Genomic DNA, 21,470 nt, shown 5'->3' with positions numbered 1-21,470 from the left:
AGGTCCCAGCGAGCAAAAAGTCGTCTAGAACACGTCTAAAAGACGTAATTGTTAGACATCCAAAAGACGTCCTCACAGGAGCCAGAATGAAAGTTTTTTATACGTCTTTTCAGGACATTGTTTAGACGTCAATTAAAGACGTGCTATAGACGTAATTGTTAGACATCCAAAAGACGTCCTCACAGGAGCCAGAATGAAAGTTTTTTATACGTCTTTTCAGGACATTGTTTAGACGTCAATTAAAGACGTCTAAAAGACGTAATTGTTAGACATCCAAAAGACGTCCTCACAGGAGCCAGAATGAAAGTTTTTTATACGTCTTTTCAGGACATTGTTTAGACGTCAATTAAAGACGTGCTATAGACGTAATTGTTAGACATCCAAAAGACGTCCTCACAGGAGCCAGAATTAAAGTTTTTTATACGTCTTTTCAGGACATTGTTTAGACGTCAATTAAAGACGTGCTATAGACGTAATTGTTAGACATCCAAAAGACGTCCTCACAGGAGCCAGAATGAAGGTTTTTATACGTCTTTTCAGGATATTGTTTGGACGTCAATTAAAGACGTTCTATAGACGTAATTTTTAGACATCCAGAAGACGTCCTCATAGGAGCCAGAATGAAGGTTTTTATACGTCTTTTCAGGACATTGTTTAGACGTCAATTAAAGACGTGCTACAGACATAATTGTTAAGACATCTAAAGGCAGCCAGAATAAAAGTTGTATTAGACACATTTTCTGTAGTAGAAATGTCAAAGACTGTTCAAGACCCATACTGACATTGTAATCCCATCTGTGCATATTTGCAAGGATCCTACTTTAAAAAATGTTTACTTCAAATCAGTGTCAGTGAGTTAGTTTTCACTGAGAAAACCCCAATTACTCATTGTTAATGGTTGTCGTGTCATGAAATTGCAGACACGCAGACCTAAATTATATTTTAAAGAATATTGATAATATTGAATATTCAATTGAATAACTGTGTAGTGTATATACTAGTCTTGCATTTTTATATCTTATCAATATAATTGTAATAAACTGCTTACCATTTTCCTGTAAACCAAACTGATCACTCCAAGAAATCAATTATTTAAATCTCAAAATATATTTTTATTACCAAATTTACACAAACTTAAAACCAGAACAGTAAAGTATAAATTAACAAGATAACATAATAAAACTTAAAAGCCAGAACAGTAAAGTTTAAGGGTGTCACGATTTTGATTTTAAATCGAAATCGATTCAAATTAATTCACAATCTCGAACATCGAATTAAAAAATGGAATTGTCGATGCTGCCATGCCCCCATGTCACGTCCGATCGGCGTGCCAAGCCGAAAAAACACGCGTGTTGAAGTGCTGGAAGTTTTTTGTATTTCCAGTGAGTTATGTTGACAACGTTCGCGCTTCAAAAAAGCCACAGTTTGCAGACATCCCAAGTCTCCCGCATATTGATAGCAGCTCCCTGATGCCTGCAAATTAATTAAAACTCCCGGAATCTAGAGTGAGCGAGCATGAGAGACAGAAAAAACTGTGCTCCAAACCGTATAGCGCGCCCACGGCAGAGAGGGAGAGAGCGAGAGACCTTGCGCGTGCGCCTCATGAAGCGCATGTAAGACAGAGAGCATCCTGATTGGCCGGTTTTGGCTTTAAAAAAATAAATGTAAAAAAATCAAGAATCGAATCGAACCGTGACCTTTGAATCGAAAATGTAATCGAATCGAGGATTTGGAGAATCGTGACACCCCTAGTAAAGTTATAAATAAAATAAACAATTAAAAAAATGTGGCTGCTATAAGGTCCACAATAGGCACAATAAGGCTATTCATTTATAGCCACCACCAAACAGGCATGCTTCAGATGATGAGATGCAGCAGACTTTATTTGGGCCTCTGTAGCAGCTGGGTCCCATTTCATGACAGCAGCTACAATCAAAGCAAAAAAATCCACATGTAAAATAAATAAATACAAATGCCACTGTTGTGGTTTAGCTTGCAGCAGAGATGCATAGTATACATAGATGAAAATTCGAGTACTCGAATCAATTAAATGAAATCGCTATTAAATCACAAATCAAGTCAAATTACATCGAGCCTGATATTAAGCATTCCACACACACACACAAACACATATATATTAGGGCTGTAGTCAACCAAAGAAATCCTTAGTCGACCAAAGTCCTGTCCTGCGCAACGATCAGTCGACTGAAATAAATAAATAAATAAATAAACCGCGATTTTTTGCATTTTGATTGAACATTTATTAAACAATTGTCATAGAGCATTTATAAAACAACAACGAAAAAACATCAATAATACATAAAACTATAATAATAATACAATTCTTTGAAAATTAAGTGATTTTTTTTTTAACTGCAAAGTGAGGAGCTCTGTCCTAGGTCTATAGTGACAGTCACAATCGCGCACCTGACCACACAACACACTACAAAAAATATTACTTTTAGCAGCCAAATAATGAAAAATCCTAACAAAACAAAAGCTCTCGTTTATACAGGCTGTATATTCTTCTTTACTTTCGAAGCTATGGGTTAACTTTTGTCCAGCCGATCTAGGCGTTTTAAAACAAACACACAAAAAACCCAAATAGCCTAAAAAACAATCCTAATAATAATAGTCTGTATTAGGAAGGCATATCGTTTTATTTTCGTTTTGTTACATTATTTAGGCTATTTTCAAACGTGTCAAGTGTACAAATAAAAACATAAGAAAACACGATCTATTGAGTCAGCATAATAAAGCCGTTAAAGGGCCTGCTCACATATTGCGCCTTTTGTGCGCTCAAGTTCGTTATTTCAAATGTAGGCCCATGGTATGTGCGCTCATAATGGAAGCTCGTTTTTTTCCAAGCGCCTCCGCGCCGCAGCAGCACTGCAGCCAGCCACAGGTGCGGTTCCCGAGTGTTCTACGTGTGTGCGCTAAACTGTCGCGCTGTTACAAAATAGCCTAAATTACAGCATTTAAAGTTTGGGATAAAACATAGCCTAAATTACAGCATTTAAAGTTTGGGATAAAACATAGGCTAATTAATACAGTAATATATAACTGCTTATAAAGGAATAAATATCAAGGAGTAAATCAAAGAAAATTTATTTCTATTGGTAAAAAAAAAAAAATTGCAACTGGTCGACCAATGAGAATGTCAGTCGACCAAGATGGCATCGACCGATTAGTCGACTAAACGACTAAAGTTGACAGCTAATAGTGACTTCTAATAGTCGAGGATTAGATTCGGAGAGGTCTGATTCGATTATGAACCTCATAGTCGAATAGTAGGGAAGTGTTATGTAACCAGGGGTGTGACGATTATTATATAACCGTGAGAACAACAGTTATAGTTGAACACCGTCATTAGAACTCTATAACCGCCAAAACCGTGCTATTAAAATATTTTTTACAAACATTTTTTATCATAGAGAATGTTTAAATACTAATATCATCTTACTAGGGAAACGGAGGCGGAGTTAGTGGTGCGATCGGAGGCTGAATGCTGGAGATGATTCAGGAGAGGTCTGTGCACCTTTACCGATCAGAGCGCGCGCTGACACGGAGTAAAGCCTTGTTTATACTCGACGCGTCCGCACGAGCGCGAAGGTGCGGACGGCAAAAAATTACGCGTTGGGTGCGCAAGACCGGCAAGACCCCATTTCGCTTGGCTGTGTGCACAGCTTTTTTTGTAACAGCGCGCGCGACGCCGCATCCGAGGATGAACGACTTCAAGCCGAATCTGCCCGAGCATGTAGGCTACGTCTCACCGCACCGGCACGCAGTTTGCGTGTCTAAATTCCAAAGTTCAATGCAAAGTTTTTTTTGTTAAGGTTTTGTTTACTGTGTGTGATTTACTGTGTGTTCATTGCAACGTTTTTTTGTTAAGGATTAATTTAATGGAAAGCACATTCACTTCTAGTTGTCTTGCTGTTCATTTTAAATAAACGTAGAGCGAGTTGTCCTATAACAGACGAACAGTTATTCAACCAAACGTCTAGCTGCCATCTAAAAAAAAGAAGAAAAAAAAAGGTTCGACTATCAGTCGACTACGGCAAAATCTAACGAATCAGATTCGACTATGAAAATCCTTAGTCGAAAACAGCCCTAATATATATATATTTACACACACACACTTTTTTTTATTACCATAATATGAAGCTTACCTTTTATTGCTGAAAACAATTTCTTGTCTTCAATTCTAATTTCATCTTTTTTGCCCTTCCCCTTCATATTGAATAGGGTCATCAGCTTATTGGTGAAGAGCCTAATCCAATCCAAGACAAAAATAACATGCAATTATTACACACACACGCACTTAACTTTTTTCTGCAGGAATTCAAAATAAATTACAAAAAACAAACAGTGATTTTGATAGAGAGCATTGGCATTATGCACAGCCATACTATTTTTACCTTCCACTGAAAACGACAATATAACCATACAGATCTCTACATACATCAGACCTCTTGCTTGGCTGAGATGGACATAGGGCTGCATAAATTAGCCAGCGTCAGCCTTAGGCTGGCTACACACTGGCTGCGTCGCATGAGCCTGGCGTTTCTGTTGTGTGGCTGTGGCGTTTTCTATGTCTTTGCACACCAGAAACGTGTCTGATGCTGCGCTGCTGCTGCTAGACTTGTCTTTCCAATTGATTTACTGCACTCAAGCAGTAGTACACTTCATGTTAAACAAATACTGATTTGATTTGAAGACAACTTTGGAAGTATTGACGGCAAAATAGGCTACAGAATATTTTGTTCTGTATTGACAGGTGCAATTACATTTATATCTCCATTTAGGTCAAAACCTAGAGACTTTCAAACATTAATATGTCATGGCGTGAAAAATAAGTGTCAGTTCTATTTCTAGCATGTACGCATTTTCGGCGCGGCATTCTGGGATTGGAGAAAAACGTGGTTTATTGGCACTTCTCTAAACTAATCACAATCGTCTTGGGCGTCGCTAAGCATGAGGCAAAGCCATGGTGCAGCTGCAAAATAGCCTCGGGAAAGAATTTCTTTTGGTGGAACGTGCACGTTCAAAAGTTGTTTTAGTCGTGCGACAGATAGTCTAGCTAGCTGTCTGGATTTACCCTGCAGAGATCTGAGGAGCAGTTTGCATAAATCGACCGGAGCTTAAAGGGATAGTTCACCCCAAAATGTAAACTCTGTCAGTAATTACTCTCCTTTCGTTTCGAAAAGACTTTCGTTCATCTTCGGAACACAAATTAAGATATTTTTGAATAAATCTGAAAGCTAGATCACTCCTCCATAGGCTTCTAAGGGATTGAAATATAAATATAATAGTCCGAGTGACTACAGTGGCTCAACCTTAAGTTTATCAAGCGACGAGAATACTTTTTGTGCACAAAAAACAAACAAAAATAACGACTTTATTTAAGTGTTAAACACACACACACACAAAACCACGCAACGTGCAGCAACGCAGATTTGGAAAAATATTCATAAAATACATCAAAAATACATACAATTAGGGGAGAATAATACAAATGATGATCAAAATGAGCATCTATTTGCAAGACAAGATTAAAAGACTATGATTCAATAGGCCTGCCTACTGTATGTAGAAAACAAAGTATACAACACGACTATCCATTCTAAAACACCTATTTGATGTATTCAGATGAAAATTTACACAAGCGATTCTTCAGAGCCCCGAGCTGGAATTGTAAAAAATGTAATATTACACCCATGTGTCAGTTACGGTTAATATAATCATAAGGTCATGATTTCATCCTTAAAACAGATGAAGAAATCAACTAATTGTGGTGTTAAAGGGTTAGTTCACCCAAAAATGAAAATTAAGTCATTAATTACTCACCCCCATGCTGTACCAACCCCGTAAGACCTTCGTTCATCTTCGGAACACAAATGAAGATATTTTTGATTAAATCTGAGAGGTGGATCACTGCTACATAGGCTGCCAGAGGGAATGAAACTTGACGGCCCAGAAAGTCATTAAAGAACATGTTTAAATATTCCATGTGCCTACAGTGGCTCAACTATAAGTTTATCAAGCGACGAGAATACTTTTTTTCCGAAAAAAAAAAAAAACATAAATAACGACTTTATTCGACTATTCCTTTTCTTCCTTGTGGGCCTGAGACGAGAGTTCAAGAGATTTCCACGACGCATGCGCGAGAACTGAACAAGAAGTATTAGAAGAAGAACGTCCTCTTCTCAGTTCTCGCGCATGCGTCGTGGAAATCTCTTGAACTCTCGTCTCAGGCCCACAAAGGAAGAAAAGGAATAGTCGAATAAAGTCGTTATTTATGTTTTTTTTTTCGGAAAAAAGTAGTCTCGTCGCTTGATAAACTTATAGTTGAGCCACTGTAGGCACATGGAATATTTAAACATGTTCTTTAATGACTTTCTGGGCCGTCAAGTTTCATTCCCTCTGGCAGCCTATGTAGCAGTGATCCACCTCTCAGATTTAATCAAAAATATCTTCATTTGTGTTCCGAAGATGAACGAAGGTCTTACGGGGTTGGTACAGCATGGGGGTGAGTAATTAATGACTTAATTTTCATTTTTGGGTGAACTAACCCTTTAAGCTGAGAGGGTAGTGGTCTGTTGCTCTTTGACTTATATCTTTCAATGCAGGTTTATATTGTTTCAACAATTTTTGCCTGACCCCTGAGGGCTCTGTAATGTCCGTATATTTCTGATAATATTTGTGGAGAAACATTACACTGTTTTAATTCAGAATCCTAACCATAAATTTTACTAATTAAAAGTAATTTATTAAATAAGTAAAATAAAATAAAAAACAAAATGTCAATGAATACTTACCAGAAGTGATAGTGCAATGTAGCAGCTAAAGAATACTCCTCCACCTTTCCCTCAATGTTTTCCAGTGAATTAAATAAAGGACTGATGAAGGTGACATGATGAATCCCCTTTCAATGCACCACTTCAACAGAAGAAAGACAAAAGGACAAAAAGTCACTCAGACTTTCTATCAGTAACGTTAAATGTCTTTTAAAGATGAAAATCATACTTAATCCCAGTGTAGGTTTTCGAACAGTGGGTAAAATTGACTTACTGTAAGGTGGTGAATGGGTCTTTCTGTTGGGTGTTCTCCACCGATTAAAAATTTATTTCTTGATCTAAAAAAAAAGTAAACAAATATCTTTTCAATATCGTTATCAGTGTTTGAAGAGGTTATGTAAACATACTTCTAACGAATAAATGACGGTTTTATCACTACTCATTCCCACGCTTTTTTTTACTTCTCATGCGTTTCGTTAAGTTAGCTGACAAGAACATTAACACAACACAGCAATGTCAGATGGTACTAATGTTACATCGAAATACGTGCTAATATCGCGCTAATGGTGAAGCAGTACAAAAACACACACAGAGATAACTTATTTAACGTTATCTTATGACGTTTGGTTTCAGTAAGCCCGTATCCATGTGGACTGAAAAATGTTTTCTTACCTGATATCGCCAGTATTTTTTTTACAGACCACATACGACCCAGCTTCCTCTGTTCACATTCCAGCGTTTGTTCTTCATTGACTTATCAACTCAAAATTTAAGAATTTAACAAGCAGATATAAAATAATCCATCGAGGTCTGACCGAGTAATCACAACGCAAACACCAGCTGCTCACACCGACCGACGGACCGAGTAACGGACGTATTTTCAAACTTAAAATAGGCGCGCAGAGCGCGCACATTCTCATTGGACAGTTTCCTGGAAGACAGACAGATTAACCAATCATGCTCAAAGAACATAAGTGTAAACTCAAAGTGTAAACTTTTTGGCAAGCGGACGAAATTGTAAATTCACACAAAATCACACAAGGCAAAAGATTTCTGCTGTACTGCTCTCTTGAGGGTGAAACTATTATTTTTAATGATAATAATTATATTTTAACATACATTGAAGAGTTATGATCAAAAAACCATTAAATGCTAATTATCATGATAATACTTTAAAATGCAGATATTTCTGTTGTATGGCGTTGAAAACATTACGTTGTTTCAACGTACAGATCTTGTAAAAAAATGTCAACGTTGATTTAGAAGTGTTTTTGTTAACCTTTTTCAACCATTTAATATTATTTCAACCATTTCAACGTTGAAGGTCGGTCATGTGCCGGCTGGGATTCAATAGGTCTGCCTACTGTAGCCTACTGTATGTACAAATATTATTTAACCTTAAAACTCCCTTTAACACCCACATGCTTAATGATCTTCAAGGAAATGTTAAATGACTCCTGATTTCTGCAGTTATAGGCCTACCTTCTTTTCTTTGTTTTCTAATTTCACAGAAAGAATCTGTAAAATATTACTTAATATTTTATGTAAAATTACACATAATAACCCTGTAAAATACAGACAATTACCTGTAAATTTAATTGTGGACCATTAAATTGCAGCAAATATCTTTAAAATATTCACTGTATAATGAAAAAATGGCAAAATTCTGTAAATAAAAATAGAGACCGTTACCTGTAAATTCCTACTTTTTTTTCTTTCTTTTTTTTTACAGTGGTTGAATGCAATACACAATAGTGATAAAAAAAACATTATGCATAGGCCTACATCGACACACTTAGCTAGCGTCAACTCCACGCAGCTAAGGCGCTCGCGACCCTTTCGCATAATGCGAAAGGTGATAATAAATGCAGATAACGCTAGGTGATAAGTGTGAGGTTATTTGCAAGGTGTCTGCCAGTTTATGTTATCAAGCAAACTTTAAAAACTGCCCAAAAAAAACCTGCTTGCTGGCGAAGGGCTAATTTCAAAATGTTACATATTACAAACGAATAACCGTTATTGTAACCAAAATATGTGTGAGTTTATTTGCAAAAATTCAGTGACTGCTACACCCCACAGTAGGCTGCTTAACACCGACTATCAACATACAGGACGAGTTGACAAAGTCCTTGGGGCCTGCCTCAACGATAGGGTTACACATTTTTGGAGGTGCACACGTCGAGGTACGGCGGGGCTCGGAGGGGGGTTCGCAGCTACGCAGACGGGTCTGCGGGAGTATGTCCTTGATTTGAAGCAGAAACATAAATGCAGCATTTAGCCATTTTGTCAGAAAATCTGTAAATCCATTGAGAAGGGGGGGGGGGGGGGTAAACTTTCTTGATTTTAGCACTTTAAACAACACCTTTAAAATAAATTGGATAAAAAACTTTATTAAGCCCGCCTCTATCTGGAATCTGATCCTAATGTTATGTTTTTCCAAACTAGGGGGTTTAAAATCTTACAATTATAATAATGAATAACCCCGTCAAATTATTCCTTTAGGCAAATGTCGTCCCTCTTATATATAATTTGGAATAAGGACCTACTGTATAAACATAAATCTATTTTCTTTGATGGGTAACGGAATTATTTTTGTATCTCAACTTTTCAATCAAAATGGTTCAATTTGTAATTATTCTTAGTTCTTGGTAAAGCATGGAATTCCTGTTACTCCAAAAGAGTTTGCAATCTGGCTGATGCAGTGCCACAAGGAGTTATCATGTTTTATAAAGGATTTTCTTTTTCCATCTCTTTGTTGCTCAGTGGATCTGTGTAAGACGTTTGTAGGTAAATCATGCCTTTCTTCATCTAAATAAAAAAACAACAAGAAAATTTTGTCTTGTTTCGGTAGGAGTCCGTTTCTATGCCATATGTAGCCTATATTTCTTATTGGAATGGTTCTGTAAGTGACATTCCGTGGAAAAAAAGTTTGAACTTTACCTCATAAATACTAACAAAATGAGAGAAATACCTTTAAGTTAATTGTAGGTTTGATAAGTGCTCTCTCAAAAGACTTAAGAATGACATTACCCTTCTTTCTGTAAGAACACTGGCTGTGTTTAAGGACTTGGCACTTAATCTGGATTGAAAGATATAGGAAATTAGTTTGGACTGAGGGACTCTGGAGTACGGTGGTAATGTTATGACAATGACGATGGTTGTTAATGTTTTTGTGTTTTGTTGTAGTTTTCTTCAAGCATTTAATAATTAAAAAAAATAAAAATCAGCCTTTAGCCATGCTCTTCACCACTGCCATTTTTCTTTTCATTTTTCTTTTTTACTGTCAATTCTGGTTATAGCCATCGTGAAAGTCTTTTTTTTTTATATGTTGATGTTTCGATTAACATATTTTCTGTCATTTATCGACTAATTCTGGATGTCAACGGACGTTTAGATTGTGGCCAGATTGGACATCTTTATTCAAGTCGTTTATTGACTTTTTCTGGATGTCAATGGACGTCCAGATTATAGCCAGTATGAACGTCTGTTCTCGACTAATTCTGGATGTCAGTGGACGTATATATTGTGGCCAGATTGGACATCTTTATTCACGTCATTCATCGACTAATTCTGGATGTCAACTGACGTCCAGATTATAGCCAGTATGAACGTCTGTTCTCGACTAATTCTGGATGTCAACGGACGTTTAGATTGTGGCCAGATTGGACATCTTTATTTAAGTCGTTTATTGACTTTTTCTGGATGTCAATGGACGTCCAGATTATAGCCAGTATGAACGTCTGTTCTCGACTAGTTCTGGATGTCCGTGGACGTTTAGATTGTGGCCTGATGGGACATCTTTATTCACGTCATTCATCGACTAATTCTGGATGTCAGAGGACGTGTATATTGTGGCCAGATTGGACATCTTTATTCACGTCATTCATCGACTAATTCTGGATGTCAACGGACGTCCAGATTATAGCCAGTATGAACGTCTGTTCTCGACTAATTCTGGATGTCAACGGACGTTTAGATTGTGGCCAGATTGGACATCTTTATTCACGTCATTCATCGACTAATTCTGGATGTCAACGGACGTTTAGATTGTGGCCAGATTGGACATCTTTATTCACGTCATTCATCGACTAATTCTGGATGTCAACGGACGTCCAGATTATAGCCAGTATGAACGTCTGTTCTCGACTAGTTCTGGATGTCAGTGGACGTGTATATTGTGGCCAGATTGGACATCTTTATTCACGTCATTCATCGACTAATTCTGGATGTCAATGGACGTCCAGATTATAGCCAGTATGAACGTCTGTTCTCGACTAGTTCTGGATGTCAGTGGACGTGTATATTGTGGCCAGATTGGACATCTTTATTCACGTCATTCATCGACTAATTCTGGATGTCAACGGACGTCCAGATTATAGCCAGAATGAACGTCTGTTCTCGACTAATTCTGGATGTCAACGGACGTTTAGATTGTGGCCAGATTGTACATCTTTATTCAAGTCGTGTATTGACTTTTTCTGGATGTCAACGGACGTCCAGTTTATAGCCAGTATGAACGTCTGTTCTCGACTAATTCTGGCTGTCAGTGGACGTTTAGATTGTGGCCTGATGGGACATCTTTATTCACGTCATTCATCGACTAATTCTGGATGTCAGGGGACGTGTATATTGTGGCCAGATTGGACATCTTTATTCACGTCATTCATCGACTAATTCTGGATGTCAACGGACGTCCAGATTATAGCCAGTATGAACGTCTGTTCTCGACTAATTCTGGATGTCAACGGACGTTTAGATTGTGGCCAGATTGGACATCTTTATTCACGTCATTCATCGACTAATTCTGGATGTCAACGGACGTTTAGATTGTGGCCAGATTGGACATCTTTATTCACGTCATTCATCGACTAATTCTGGATGTCAACGGACGTCCAGATTATAGCCAGTATGAACGTCTGTTCTCGACTAGTTCTGGATGTCAGTGGACGTGTATATTGTGGCCAGATTGGACATCTTTATTCACGTCATTCATCGACTAATTCTGGATGTCAATGGACGTCCAGATTATAGCCAGTATGAACGTCTGTTCTCGACTAGTTCTGGATGTCAGTGGACGTGTATATTGTGGCCAGATTGGACATCTTTATTCACGTCATTCATCGACTAATTCTGGATGTCAACGGACGTCCAGATTATAGCCAGTATGAACGTCTGTTCTCGACTAATTCTGGATGTCAACGGACGTTTAGATTGTGGCCAGATTGTACATCTTTATTCAAGTCGTGTATTGACTTTTTCTGGATGTCAACGGACGTCCAGTTTATAGCCAGTATGAACGTCTGTTCTCGACTAATTCTGGCTGTCAGTGGACGTTTAGATTATGGCCTGATGGGACATAATTTCTCAGTGTCATTAATCGACTAATTCTGGCTGTCAATGGACGTTCAGATCATGGCCTGGACGGATGGACGTGATATCAACCTGTTTTGTATGTCCACAGACGTCGCTTGCTCAGTGGGGTGTGAGTATGGAAAATATGTTGCAGAGATAAAATAGGATTACAGCTGTCATTTATTTTGCAATTAATTATATCTTTTTTTTGCAGTACTTTTTTTAATTTTTTTATTCTTTATTTTTGTTTGCAAAAATATATATATATTTTTTTCTCAGTACTTTTTTCCCCCTTTGCCATTCTTTATTTTTGTGAGTAAAACATTTTTTTCTTTGCTCAATACTTTATTTTTGTTTTGCAAAACTTTATTTTCTTTTGCGATACTTTATTCTTTTGCAAAACTATGGCATTATTTTGACTCCATAGTAAATGTATTCTACGTTATGGGAGCACCCCATTTCCATCCAAAAATAAACACAAAAACGTATTAATGCCTTTCTGCTACTCCTCAGAAAAAAATGCTATTATATGCAAGCCATTTAAGTGTCAACGTAATAATCAATGTAATGAATCGCTACCACCTTTAAAGCAACTTTTATTTAATTGAATTTTTGGGATATACTAGCTTTTCATTATGTGACGTGTTGGCGTGAGTTTTGAGTGGTGAATGCTGCGCGTCGAGTTGTTCCAGAGGTAACAAGTTTCTGAAATATCGACCTCTTATGAATTGTCAACTGTCTATATTGTATCAGAGGCTCTTTGCGATGCTTATACTGGTCTTCATTTGTACATGCATAGCGTAATTATTTATATTTTATGTTGGCTGTTTCAACCAATTTTCAAGCCCTGTCTGCTAGCTAGTTAGCTAGCGCGATCTTCGTCAGCTGTGACAGAATATACAGTATTTCGTTGTCACCCTGCCTCTCCAAATGCAAAACTGACATTAACAAAATGCAATAATAGCTTAAAAAGTACTTGGGTGTGTGTTTTATTTTAGTAGCGTGTCGCAACTCTTTCTTTCAATGGCTCTGGTCCGGACGTACTATGCGCCATGTTTGTATAGAGATTGCTAATGTGACGTCATCGTGACGTTTTACCAGTGGTGAACGCAAAGCATTTTGGGAATCCGCGGCACAAACAGAAGGCGCCAGACTTGATTGCATGGAGGGAAGAACGCAGTGTTCAAGATGCCGTCTACCTGCTGTGTTATAAACCGCAATAGTCCTTCTTGCACAGTTTTGAAAACGAACGTTAAGGGTTGTTTTAAGGACATGTTTGTGTATGCTCGTAGACAGCCACTCTGAAGCGGTCAGAGGCGATTCTAAAAGATTCAAAAAGTCGAGACAGGACCATCGTCAAAATTCTACCCACCACTCTAACTTAGTTCATCCAAAACTAACTAGAAAATAGACTCAAAATGCTAAATACCTGAATTATCCTTTAAGAACGAATCAATATATTTGTTTTCCTTAATTTTAAGGAACCCTAACTTTATTCTCGTCTGAATGGTAAATAATTGATTTTCGTATAAAATAATACTACCATTAAAAACACATTTGATTTTCTTTTTTAATCAATGTAGAATATGTAACTGCTCTGAAGAAAAGAAATGAAAACCAATGCAATATGATTAATGTCCAAAAGATGACAAACTTTTTTGAAATGGGGTTGGATAAATATGTTGCTTTTAAAACTGTATGTGTTTGGTTGGGTGACAGTTGTAGGTTACAGCTTGAGTTGTGTGACAAAAGCGCAATGTTGTGTTTTATTGCGAGTGTAAGTTACACAGATATAAGTTAACACTTTGCAGTTTTAATGATAATCTCTATGAACAAAATAACGGAGTATGTTTTTATGTTTCCACTGTTCGATCGCGCGATTCGCGCCCGCGCCTCTCTCTCTCTCACACACACACACACAACACAGTTCGATCGCGTCTCCCTCTCTCTCTCACACACACACACACACACAGTTCGATCGCGTCTCTCTCTCTCTCTCTCTCTCTCTCTCTCTCTCTCTCTCTCTCTCTCTCTCTCTCTCTCTCTCTCACACGCACACAGTTCGATCGCGTCTCTCTCTCTCTCTCTCACACACGCACACAGTTCGATCGCGTCTCTCTCTCACACACACACACAAACTCGCAAACACACAGTTCGATCGCGTCTCTCTCTCTCTCTCTCTCTCTCTCTCTCACACACACACGCACACAGTTCGATCGCGTCTCTCTCTCTCTCTCTCTCTCTCTCTCACACACGCACACAGTTCGATCGCGTCTCTCTCTCACACACACACAAACTCGCAAACACACAGTTCGATCGCGTCTGTCTGTCTGTCTCTCTCTCTCTCTCTCTCTCTCTCTCACACACACACTCCAGCATGCATTGCAATCTTGACATGAATTCTGACTGCATGAAGATAGATGAGAGAGAGCGAGGAGTGTGGTGCTTAAAACATTAGCATACGTTTGAACGGACGACAGTTTTCTGGTATGGTCCGACAATGTTTTCTTTAGCCCGCTGCATTTTGTAGGATTATATTCTGTTTTCACGCTATTTTTTTTCATGCCAGAACCATAGAACGTAAAAAAATGGGCCAGAACACTAGCCTGCCATGCCAGCCCATAGACATCATATAGAGATAGACGCCCTATCGACCGCTACTGCCTATTGTCGCGGACGAGCCGTGGGGCCGCCATCTTAAACCGGTCACCCACTCCGCTCAGTGTAATCTGTTTGGCAGGTGCAATGAGCTGCCAGCGCATTTAATTAATCATATCTCACTGAAAACCGAACGGATTTTCACGCGGGTTTTTTGCTGCAAAGGTCATACACGTAGCTACGATACAGGACACATTGAATATTTTGTTCACAAAATACAACTAATAGTACGGTAATGTTAAATCTTACTTGTGTAAAGTAATCCCCGAGTGATGGTCCGCCGATTTGAGCAGGAATATGCTGCACAGTGCTCTGAAATCTACTGCTGCTATGCAACGCAAATAGGAGTATGACCTGCTTAATATGGCGGCCGCATTTCTTGCGCCACAGCGGCCAATAGGGCATCTAGTCTCTATATGATAGGCTTGTTCGACTTGAACCGGCGCTGCGCAGACCGATCGGTTGATGACATCAAAGTACCGCGAGAGCGATTCAAAAGCATAAGGAGCCGTCTGCTCTCTAATCGCTCTCGCGGTACTTTGATGTCATCAACCGATCGGTCTGTGCAGCGCCGGTTCAAGTCGAACAAGCCTGATATCTATGTGCCAGCCCATGTAAACGGGCCAAACATACCCATAATTCTTTGCGTTCTGATGACGTTGCAGCCCAGTTGGTCACATGTCTTAGCGATCTCTATTGTCACGTGACGTGCACTATCACATCAGCGCGAAAATTTAAAGAGCCCATTCCACTGACTGCACCAACTTCGAGCAGTGTGTTTAGTTCTGCTTTGGCCGTTTTTACATCGTTCGAGCTTACAATTCAGAGGAGTCGTCGGTCAGCTGCTCGCAGATGACGCCTTCGTCGAGAGCTTTTGTGTAATTTCTCAAATAACGTAAGTAAGTTATCATCATTTATTTAGCTAATACATTTTACCTCCGGGAAAAAACACACACGCACACATATCTGTGAACACAGATGTTGATTTATGGTAATTTGCTTGTGATATTATTATCATTCACACAAGCAGTGTGTGTGTATGCATATACTGTATATTCACTCACACACACACTGAGGGTCACCATGGTGGACAGTAGGATAACACACTGCGATCAGATACAATACACATACATGTGTGAAGACGATAGATGTAAAAGCCTCTGTGCCATCAGAAATCTTCTAAAATGAGCATTTTTATCAAGCTTGTGTATTTAGGTTCAGTAATTTCACTTTAATAGCAATTAATAGGTCATTTTCATTGACATTAAATTGAAACTGAACACAGAAATACAAGCTTGATAAAAAAAGTTATCATTCTAGAAGAAAATTTCAGGTGGCACTTAGAGGCTTTTGGATCTTTAGTCTTCATTTATTTATATATATATATATATATATATATATATATATGCACAGATAAATTACACAAATACATAAGAAATTGATCATCTACATACATATTTATAAATAAGCCAACACAGGAAACAAGTGTCTTGTCGATCAAAATTGTATTCTAAAATTAACTATATACATGTTTACAGATTGTGAGCCCTACAACCTATCCTACCACCTCAATGCTGCTGTGACAGTTCTTCATCTATATTTTGAAGATGGAGCTGACCTCCACCCCTACCTCCAACTCTTATGCCAGTCCATCCAGTCCCTGATTGCTGCAGTGAACCTGATTGTTAATCCATTTATTTAAACTGGTGCTGGTGTTCTTGCTACTTTTTTTTTTTTTTTACAAATTATTTACTTTACATACAAGTCCTCATCTTGTACACATACTTTGAAAGAAACAGATTTTGAATTATTGTAAAGTGATGCCCTACAAATGAGATTGCTAGTATCAAAGTCCCTTTAGATACCTGTGAAAGTTACTAACTTACTGAAGCTGCTGAAGTTCATTTTCTTCTCTCAAGATGACACTATATAATACAAATGTTTTAAAACGTTTCCTTTTGGTGGTGCTTTATACTACTTTGTGCCAAAGTTTTGTGATTTTGTTTTAAGCTTTGTATTCTGTATCCATTTAAAAGTTAAATAATAAACCCACAAAAAATGCAAATACATTTTAAAGGTGTCTGGAGTGTGTCGGTATTTCTCTACAGTGCAGCACTCATTTAGACAACATTTTTCAGATACAACTGCAATTTGCTTGTTCAAAAAACCATCTGGAATCTGCCACAAAATAAGTGCACACACAACACACTTTAAAATATGAATTACTCAATGCCACATATTAAACACTTTACAACTGACAATCTAGCTACTGTAAATCCCTGGGAATTAAGTGTTTTGTAATAAATCATGTTTACTTAGTAACAAATAAATGGAAAAGTGTGTGTAACATTTGTTTTCTTTATTAATATTTTTTTAGCAATCATTTCTAAAAGCTGAAGAGATCTTTCCTCTTTCTCGTTTGTCTCCCTTTCTCTCTGGCCTCATGCTCTCGTCGCCCTCATTCTTTCCTCTCCTCTTTCATTAGCCAGTCTCCAGTCTATAAGAACACAGGCGTGTCCATCAGCCCCCTGCAAAATCAACACATAATTTAACATTAGTGATAAACCATGCTCATTCTATATTATTATTATTAATTAGTGTTGTCACGATACTAGAATTTCTAACTTCGATACGATACCTTGAAAAATATCGATATTCGATACCATTTTCGATACCACAGAGAAAAAAACTGCCACAATATTAAGGGGGTCTTTTTTTTATTTAAAGCTAAATATTACAAGTCTAGAACATGACAATGAGGTATATTTTACATGAACAAAAATGTCCTGAGTTCTATCTGTTAATATTTTTTCATTGGACCAGAGCTAACATGATCCGTTGTGTTTTTATTACCTACTGTTATCAAAGATTAAAATATACTGTAACAAATGAATTGGTCATCGGTCATAAATGCTGGTTAATACATTAACTTAATTTGATGAACAGATTTAAACGCAAACGTGTGTGCATCACACGCGGAAACAATGCTCACTGGATCAGCATCTAGTCAAGTTACCTTTATTTATATATTGCTTTTAATAATACAGATTGTGTCGAAGCACTTAACTGTATCAAATTGGAGGATAGAGTGTCAGTAATGTATAATAATAAGGTTAAACATTCAATTTTCAGTTAAAGGCATTTCATTATTGAATTCAGAGATGCCATTGTCTAGCTCAGTTTAGTTTAATTAGTAAATGTGTAATCAAATTGATGATAATCGCTAATGAAGGCAAATTGCAGAATTAAATAATAATTTTTGAATAAAGTTAAACAGACACAAGTTAATTTACATCTGACCACAGTTACAATATTTACTTGTCTACGATTCCTCAGTCAGATTATGTTAACTTTAAGAATTACAGTGAAAAAACGAAACACAGACTCATATCAACAACAATACTAGGCCATCTTGGTTAATGTTTCAGAAAAGTTAAAATGAGAAGAGTTACAGTGTTTTAGGATGTTTTAGCAGTGGTGCAGGTCTGTCCAAAAAACAAACACCCCTGCTGAGCATATGCTTGCTAAATGGTACCCCTGGAGCCAATTCCTTAAATGTTTTCATCTATAAAATAATTTTACAAAATGAGTGATGAGAGGGATATTGATATCTTTTGGGTGCCCGCAGCCCGCTCGCAGTGTGAAGCGCGTGTCCGCGCTATTCTCCGACATGCCCGCTCGCGGTGTGTAGCGCGTGTCCTGTCCACGCCATTCTCCGACTCCGACATGCCCGCTCGCGGTGTTCTTTATCAATCAACCAAAGCCGGTCGCGGGGACGCCGCACTCGCCATCTTTCCATTCACTTTTGCTATTTAACCAGAGCGAATGAGACGAGTGCGTCACGTGTGGGGTTTGTCAACGCGCCTTTGGAGAGAAGTGAAAGTGACTGCTCGGCTAGTATTGGTGTATCGATACTTCGGGAAATTAGTATTGGTACCGTTCAGATATTTCAGTATCGATATTTATCGAAATATCGATATTTTTGACAACACTATTATTAATGTTACAATATTAATGGACAAGTTGAGGTAAAACTTGTTAACAGTAGCTTGCTATGTAGCCAACAAATATTACATAATATCAACACTGGTAAAGGAGAAATAAAATCTTTGTAAAATAAAACAAATTAAATGTTTTGTAACTATCTCATTAAACTGCGAAACAACGAACGTCGTTGTTTAAAGAAAACAGTGTTAGCTATGCTGTTATGCCAGTGACAGGCATTAGCTCGTTCTGTTCGGTAATAATAATAATGATAAAATTGTCATTTTGCAGCCAATTCACAAAATTGTACCCTCAATTTACATTATTTAAACTTTTAACAAGTCAATCGTTTACTTATATGAGGTTAAACAAATACAATTTAACCCCAAAGAAACAAAAAGTGTTTTATAAAGTACTTACACTTCATAAGCCGCGTCTCTGTTTTCCGCCATTTTCAAATATAACGACGACAACTCCTCTCCCGTGGCATCATGGGATAGTAAAGTGTCCATCGTATGCGCACTTCAGAATCTCACCAGAAGTAGTAGGTCATCCGGGTACTTTTCGCCTACTGTTTTTCGAATTCTATGATTTCGGACATACTACCATGCTCGCGTACTGTTTTCGCCTACTATATAGTAGGGAAGTATTCGATTTCGGACGCAGCTGAAAAGCTTCTGCTGCGTCCCAATTCGCATACTATCCGTCCTAAATAGTATTCGAAAATAGAATTAGTACGTCCTAAATCGTAGTATGTTGAAATTAGTGTTTCAAAGATACCAGGATGGTCTACTATTTCCGGTCAGAATCCGAAGTGCAGATCGATGCACACCATAGATATCATATAGAGATTTTTGATATGATGTCTATGATGCACACTCTAACTGCTGATATTGCCCATAACCCATCGCGCGTTGGACGAGGATTCGGTTAGAACTACAAACATGAGTGAAAAGTGTTAAAAAACTACATACATGGAGTTATGTAGAGTGGTTTAGATAAATTGGTTTGGGTGATTAATTATCAGTATCTAACCTGACGAAAATGAATGTATTCACTGTTGTCCACATTATATTGCATCTGCAGCATTGTGGTCTTCTGTAAAGATACGTTTAGCCATTACCTTTTAAATGCATTCAAATTGCAAACACGAGAGTATCCGCATGAAAGACCCACGACTGGCAGATGAACGTGCTCTCCGAAACAGTAGGAAATCAAATTAGATTGAATTGAGGATTTTAACTGTGATGAGATGATTGACAGCAGTTTACGGTGACAGGATGCACGCAGCACGCGACAGAGCTGTTCATTAAAGATGACGTGATAGTATGTCCCAAAGCTTGCCTACTCTTTAGCTACACACTCAAAAGTATGTACTTATTCTTCACAAAAAGAGTACATACTTTTAGGGCGTAGTATAAGTAGGCGAATTGGGACGCAGCATTCGTTTCTTCTCTCACTACTGATCTGTTTTTGAGCACCGGTGACACTGAGCATGCGCGGAGGATCTGGCTTTCTATTCGACAAATCCGCTGACTATCTCTGCGTGAAACCATGGTCTGATCCCAATCATTGGTTCACTTGATATAGGGTTGTACGGTGATCTCTCTAATTGGTCAAATACGAATTCTCGTGTTCAGCGTGACCCAATCCAAATTCACTGTTGTGTTTCATTTGCTTTCTATTTTAAACTGTCTAGCAGTAGCTGGTATCCAGTGCACGTTGCATGTGTAAATAATTCACCTTTGTCAAGTTTTATAAATTTAGAAATATGCCGGAAAACAGTCACCAAAATCTTGCTATGGTCACCTGCACGGCACCAGTGAACATTGCGGTCGTCAAATACTGTAAGTATGCATGTCTTTCAAACGTAATGGATTCATTTGTGATTAAGATGTTCTGAATTTTTATCCTTACTATTTTCATATTTATACACGGTGGCTGCAAAGTGCTCACAATAATAATTCAAAGCAGTTTCATAATAATAACAGAATATAACAGAATTAATTATGCAAACATCAAATATAAGACAAGTTCCATTTTTTTCTGTAAAGCTAAAGCAAGATAATAGGGTCGTTATTCAGCTCAATTCAGTTTAAGTGTAGTTCTCATCCGATAGTGTCAATGCAGTCTAATCAGTAATATTGCTGGACATTAAGGCCACAGACAGGGTTTAGATTAAGCCAGGATTAGGCTTTAGTTCAATCAGATAATTTAAGTATCTTTAATAAATGTTCCTTAGAAAAATACATTACTGGTGTGCATCTTGAGACAAAACATTGGCACTGACATATTTTAAGAATTGGCAGTGCAAGTTGCTTTCATTTAAAGCTACAATATGTAAGATTTTTGTAATAAAATATCCAAAAATCACTTGCACAGTGTGATGTATTTCCTGCAGTTGTGTACCTACAATATCCCAAAAGTTCCCAAAGTTTTTTAATTTCAGAGAAATTCCAATTTTAAATAATGGTTCGTCCATGTTCACTTGTTGCCTTTCAATGACGTAATATTGTTTCCGCTCCTACTGCCATAGTAACCATGGCGACAGACGTGGACAACTGCGTTATGTCTAGCAGCTCATGCTGTTGTTCTCATGCTGTTGTTGTTTCGTTCAAACATTATGGACCATGGATCAATATCACTGTGGCGTTTTCGAGATGACGAGAGCTCCTGGTC

The 21,470-nt window shown here is 37.9% G+C and overlaps 1 protein-coding gene and 1 long non-coding RNA gene across 2 annotated transcripts in view; one reads left to right on the top strand and one right to left on the bottom strand.

The window, feature by feature from the left end:
* Positions 1 to 1,091: 1,091 nt before the first annotated feature.
* On the bottom strand, positions 1,092 to 15,141 carry LOC143757197 (uncharacterized). The gene is made up of 5 exons (XR_013210436.1): positions 15,057 to 15,141; positions 7,072 to 7,135; positions 6,819 to 6,939; positions 4,170 to 4,270; positions 1,092 to 1,926 (listed from the first exon to the last, which is right to left on the bottom strand). It is a non-coding gene; the product is annotated as an uncharacterized LOC143757197 (long non-coding RNA).
* Positions 15,142 to 18,645: 3,504 nt separating this feature from the next.
* Positions 18,646 to 21,470, top strand: part of mvda (mevalonate (diphospho) decarboxylase a) — a 40,594-nt gene continuing 37,769 nt past the window's right edge. The window contains exon 1 of the mRNA XM_077248149.1: positions 18,646 to 20,638. Within this exon, the coding sequence (XP_077104264.1) occupies positions 20,563 to 20,638 (76 nt within the window). The 5' untranslated portion in view covers positions 18,646 to 20,562. The remainder of the gene's footprint in view (positions 20,639 to 21,470) is intronic.

Source organism: Siphateles boraxobius, unplaced genomic scaffold (assembly GCF_051911475.1).
Source record: "Siphateles boraxobius isolate OS27281-9 unplaced genomic scaffold, OSU_SipBor_1 30, whole genome shotgun sequence".
Lineage (NCBI taxonomy): Eukaryota > Metazoa > Chordata > Actinopteri > Cypriniformes > Leuciscidae > Siphateles > Siphateles boraxobius.
This window is presented reverse-complemented; position numbering and strand designations above follow the sequence as displayed.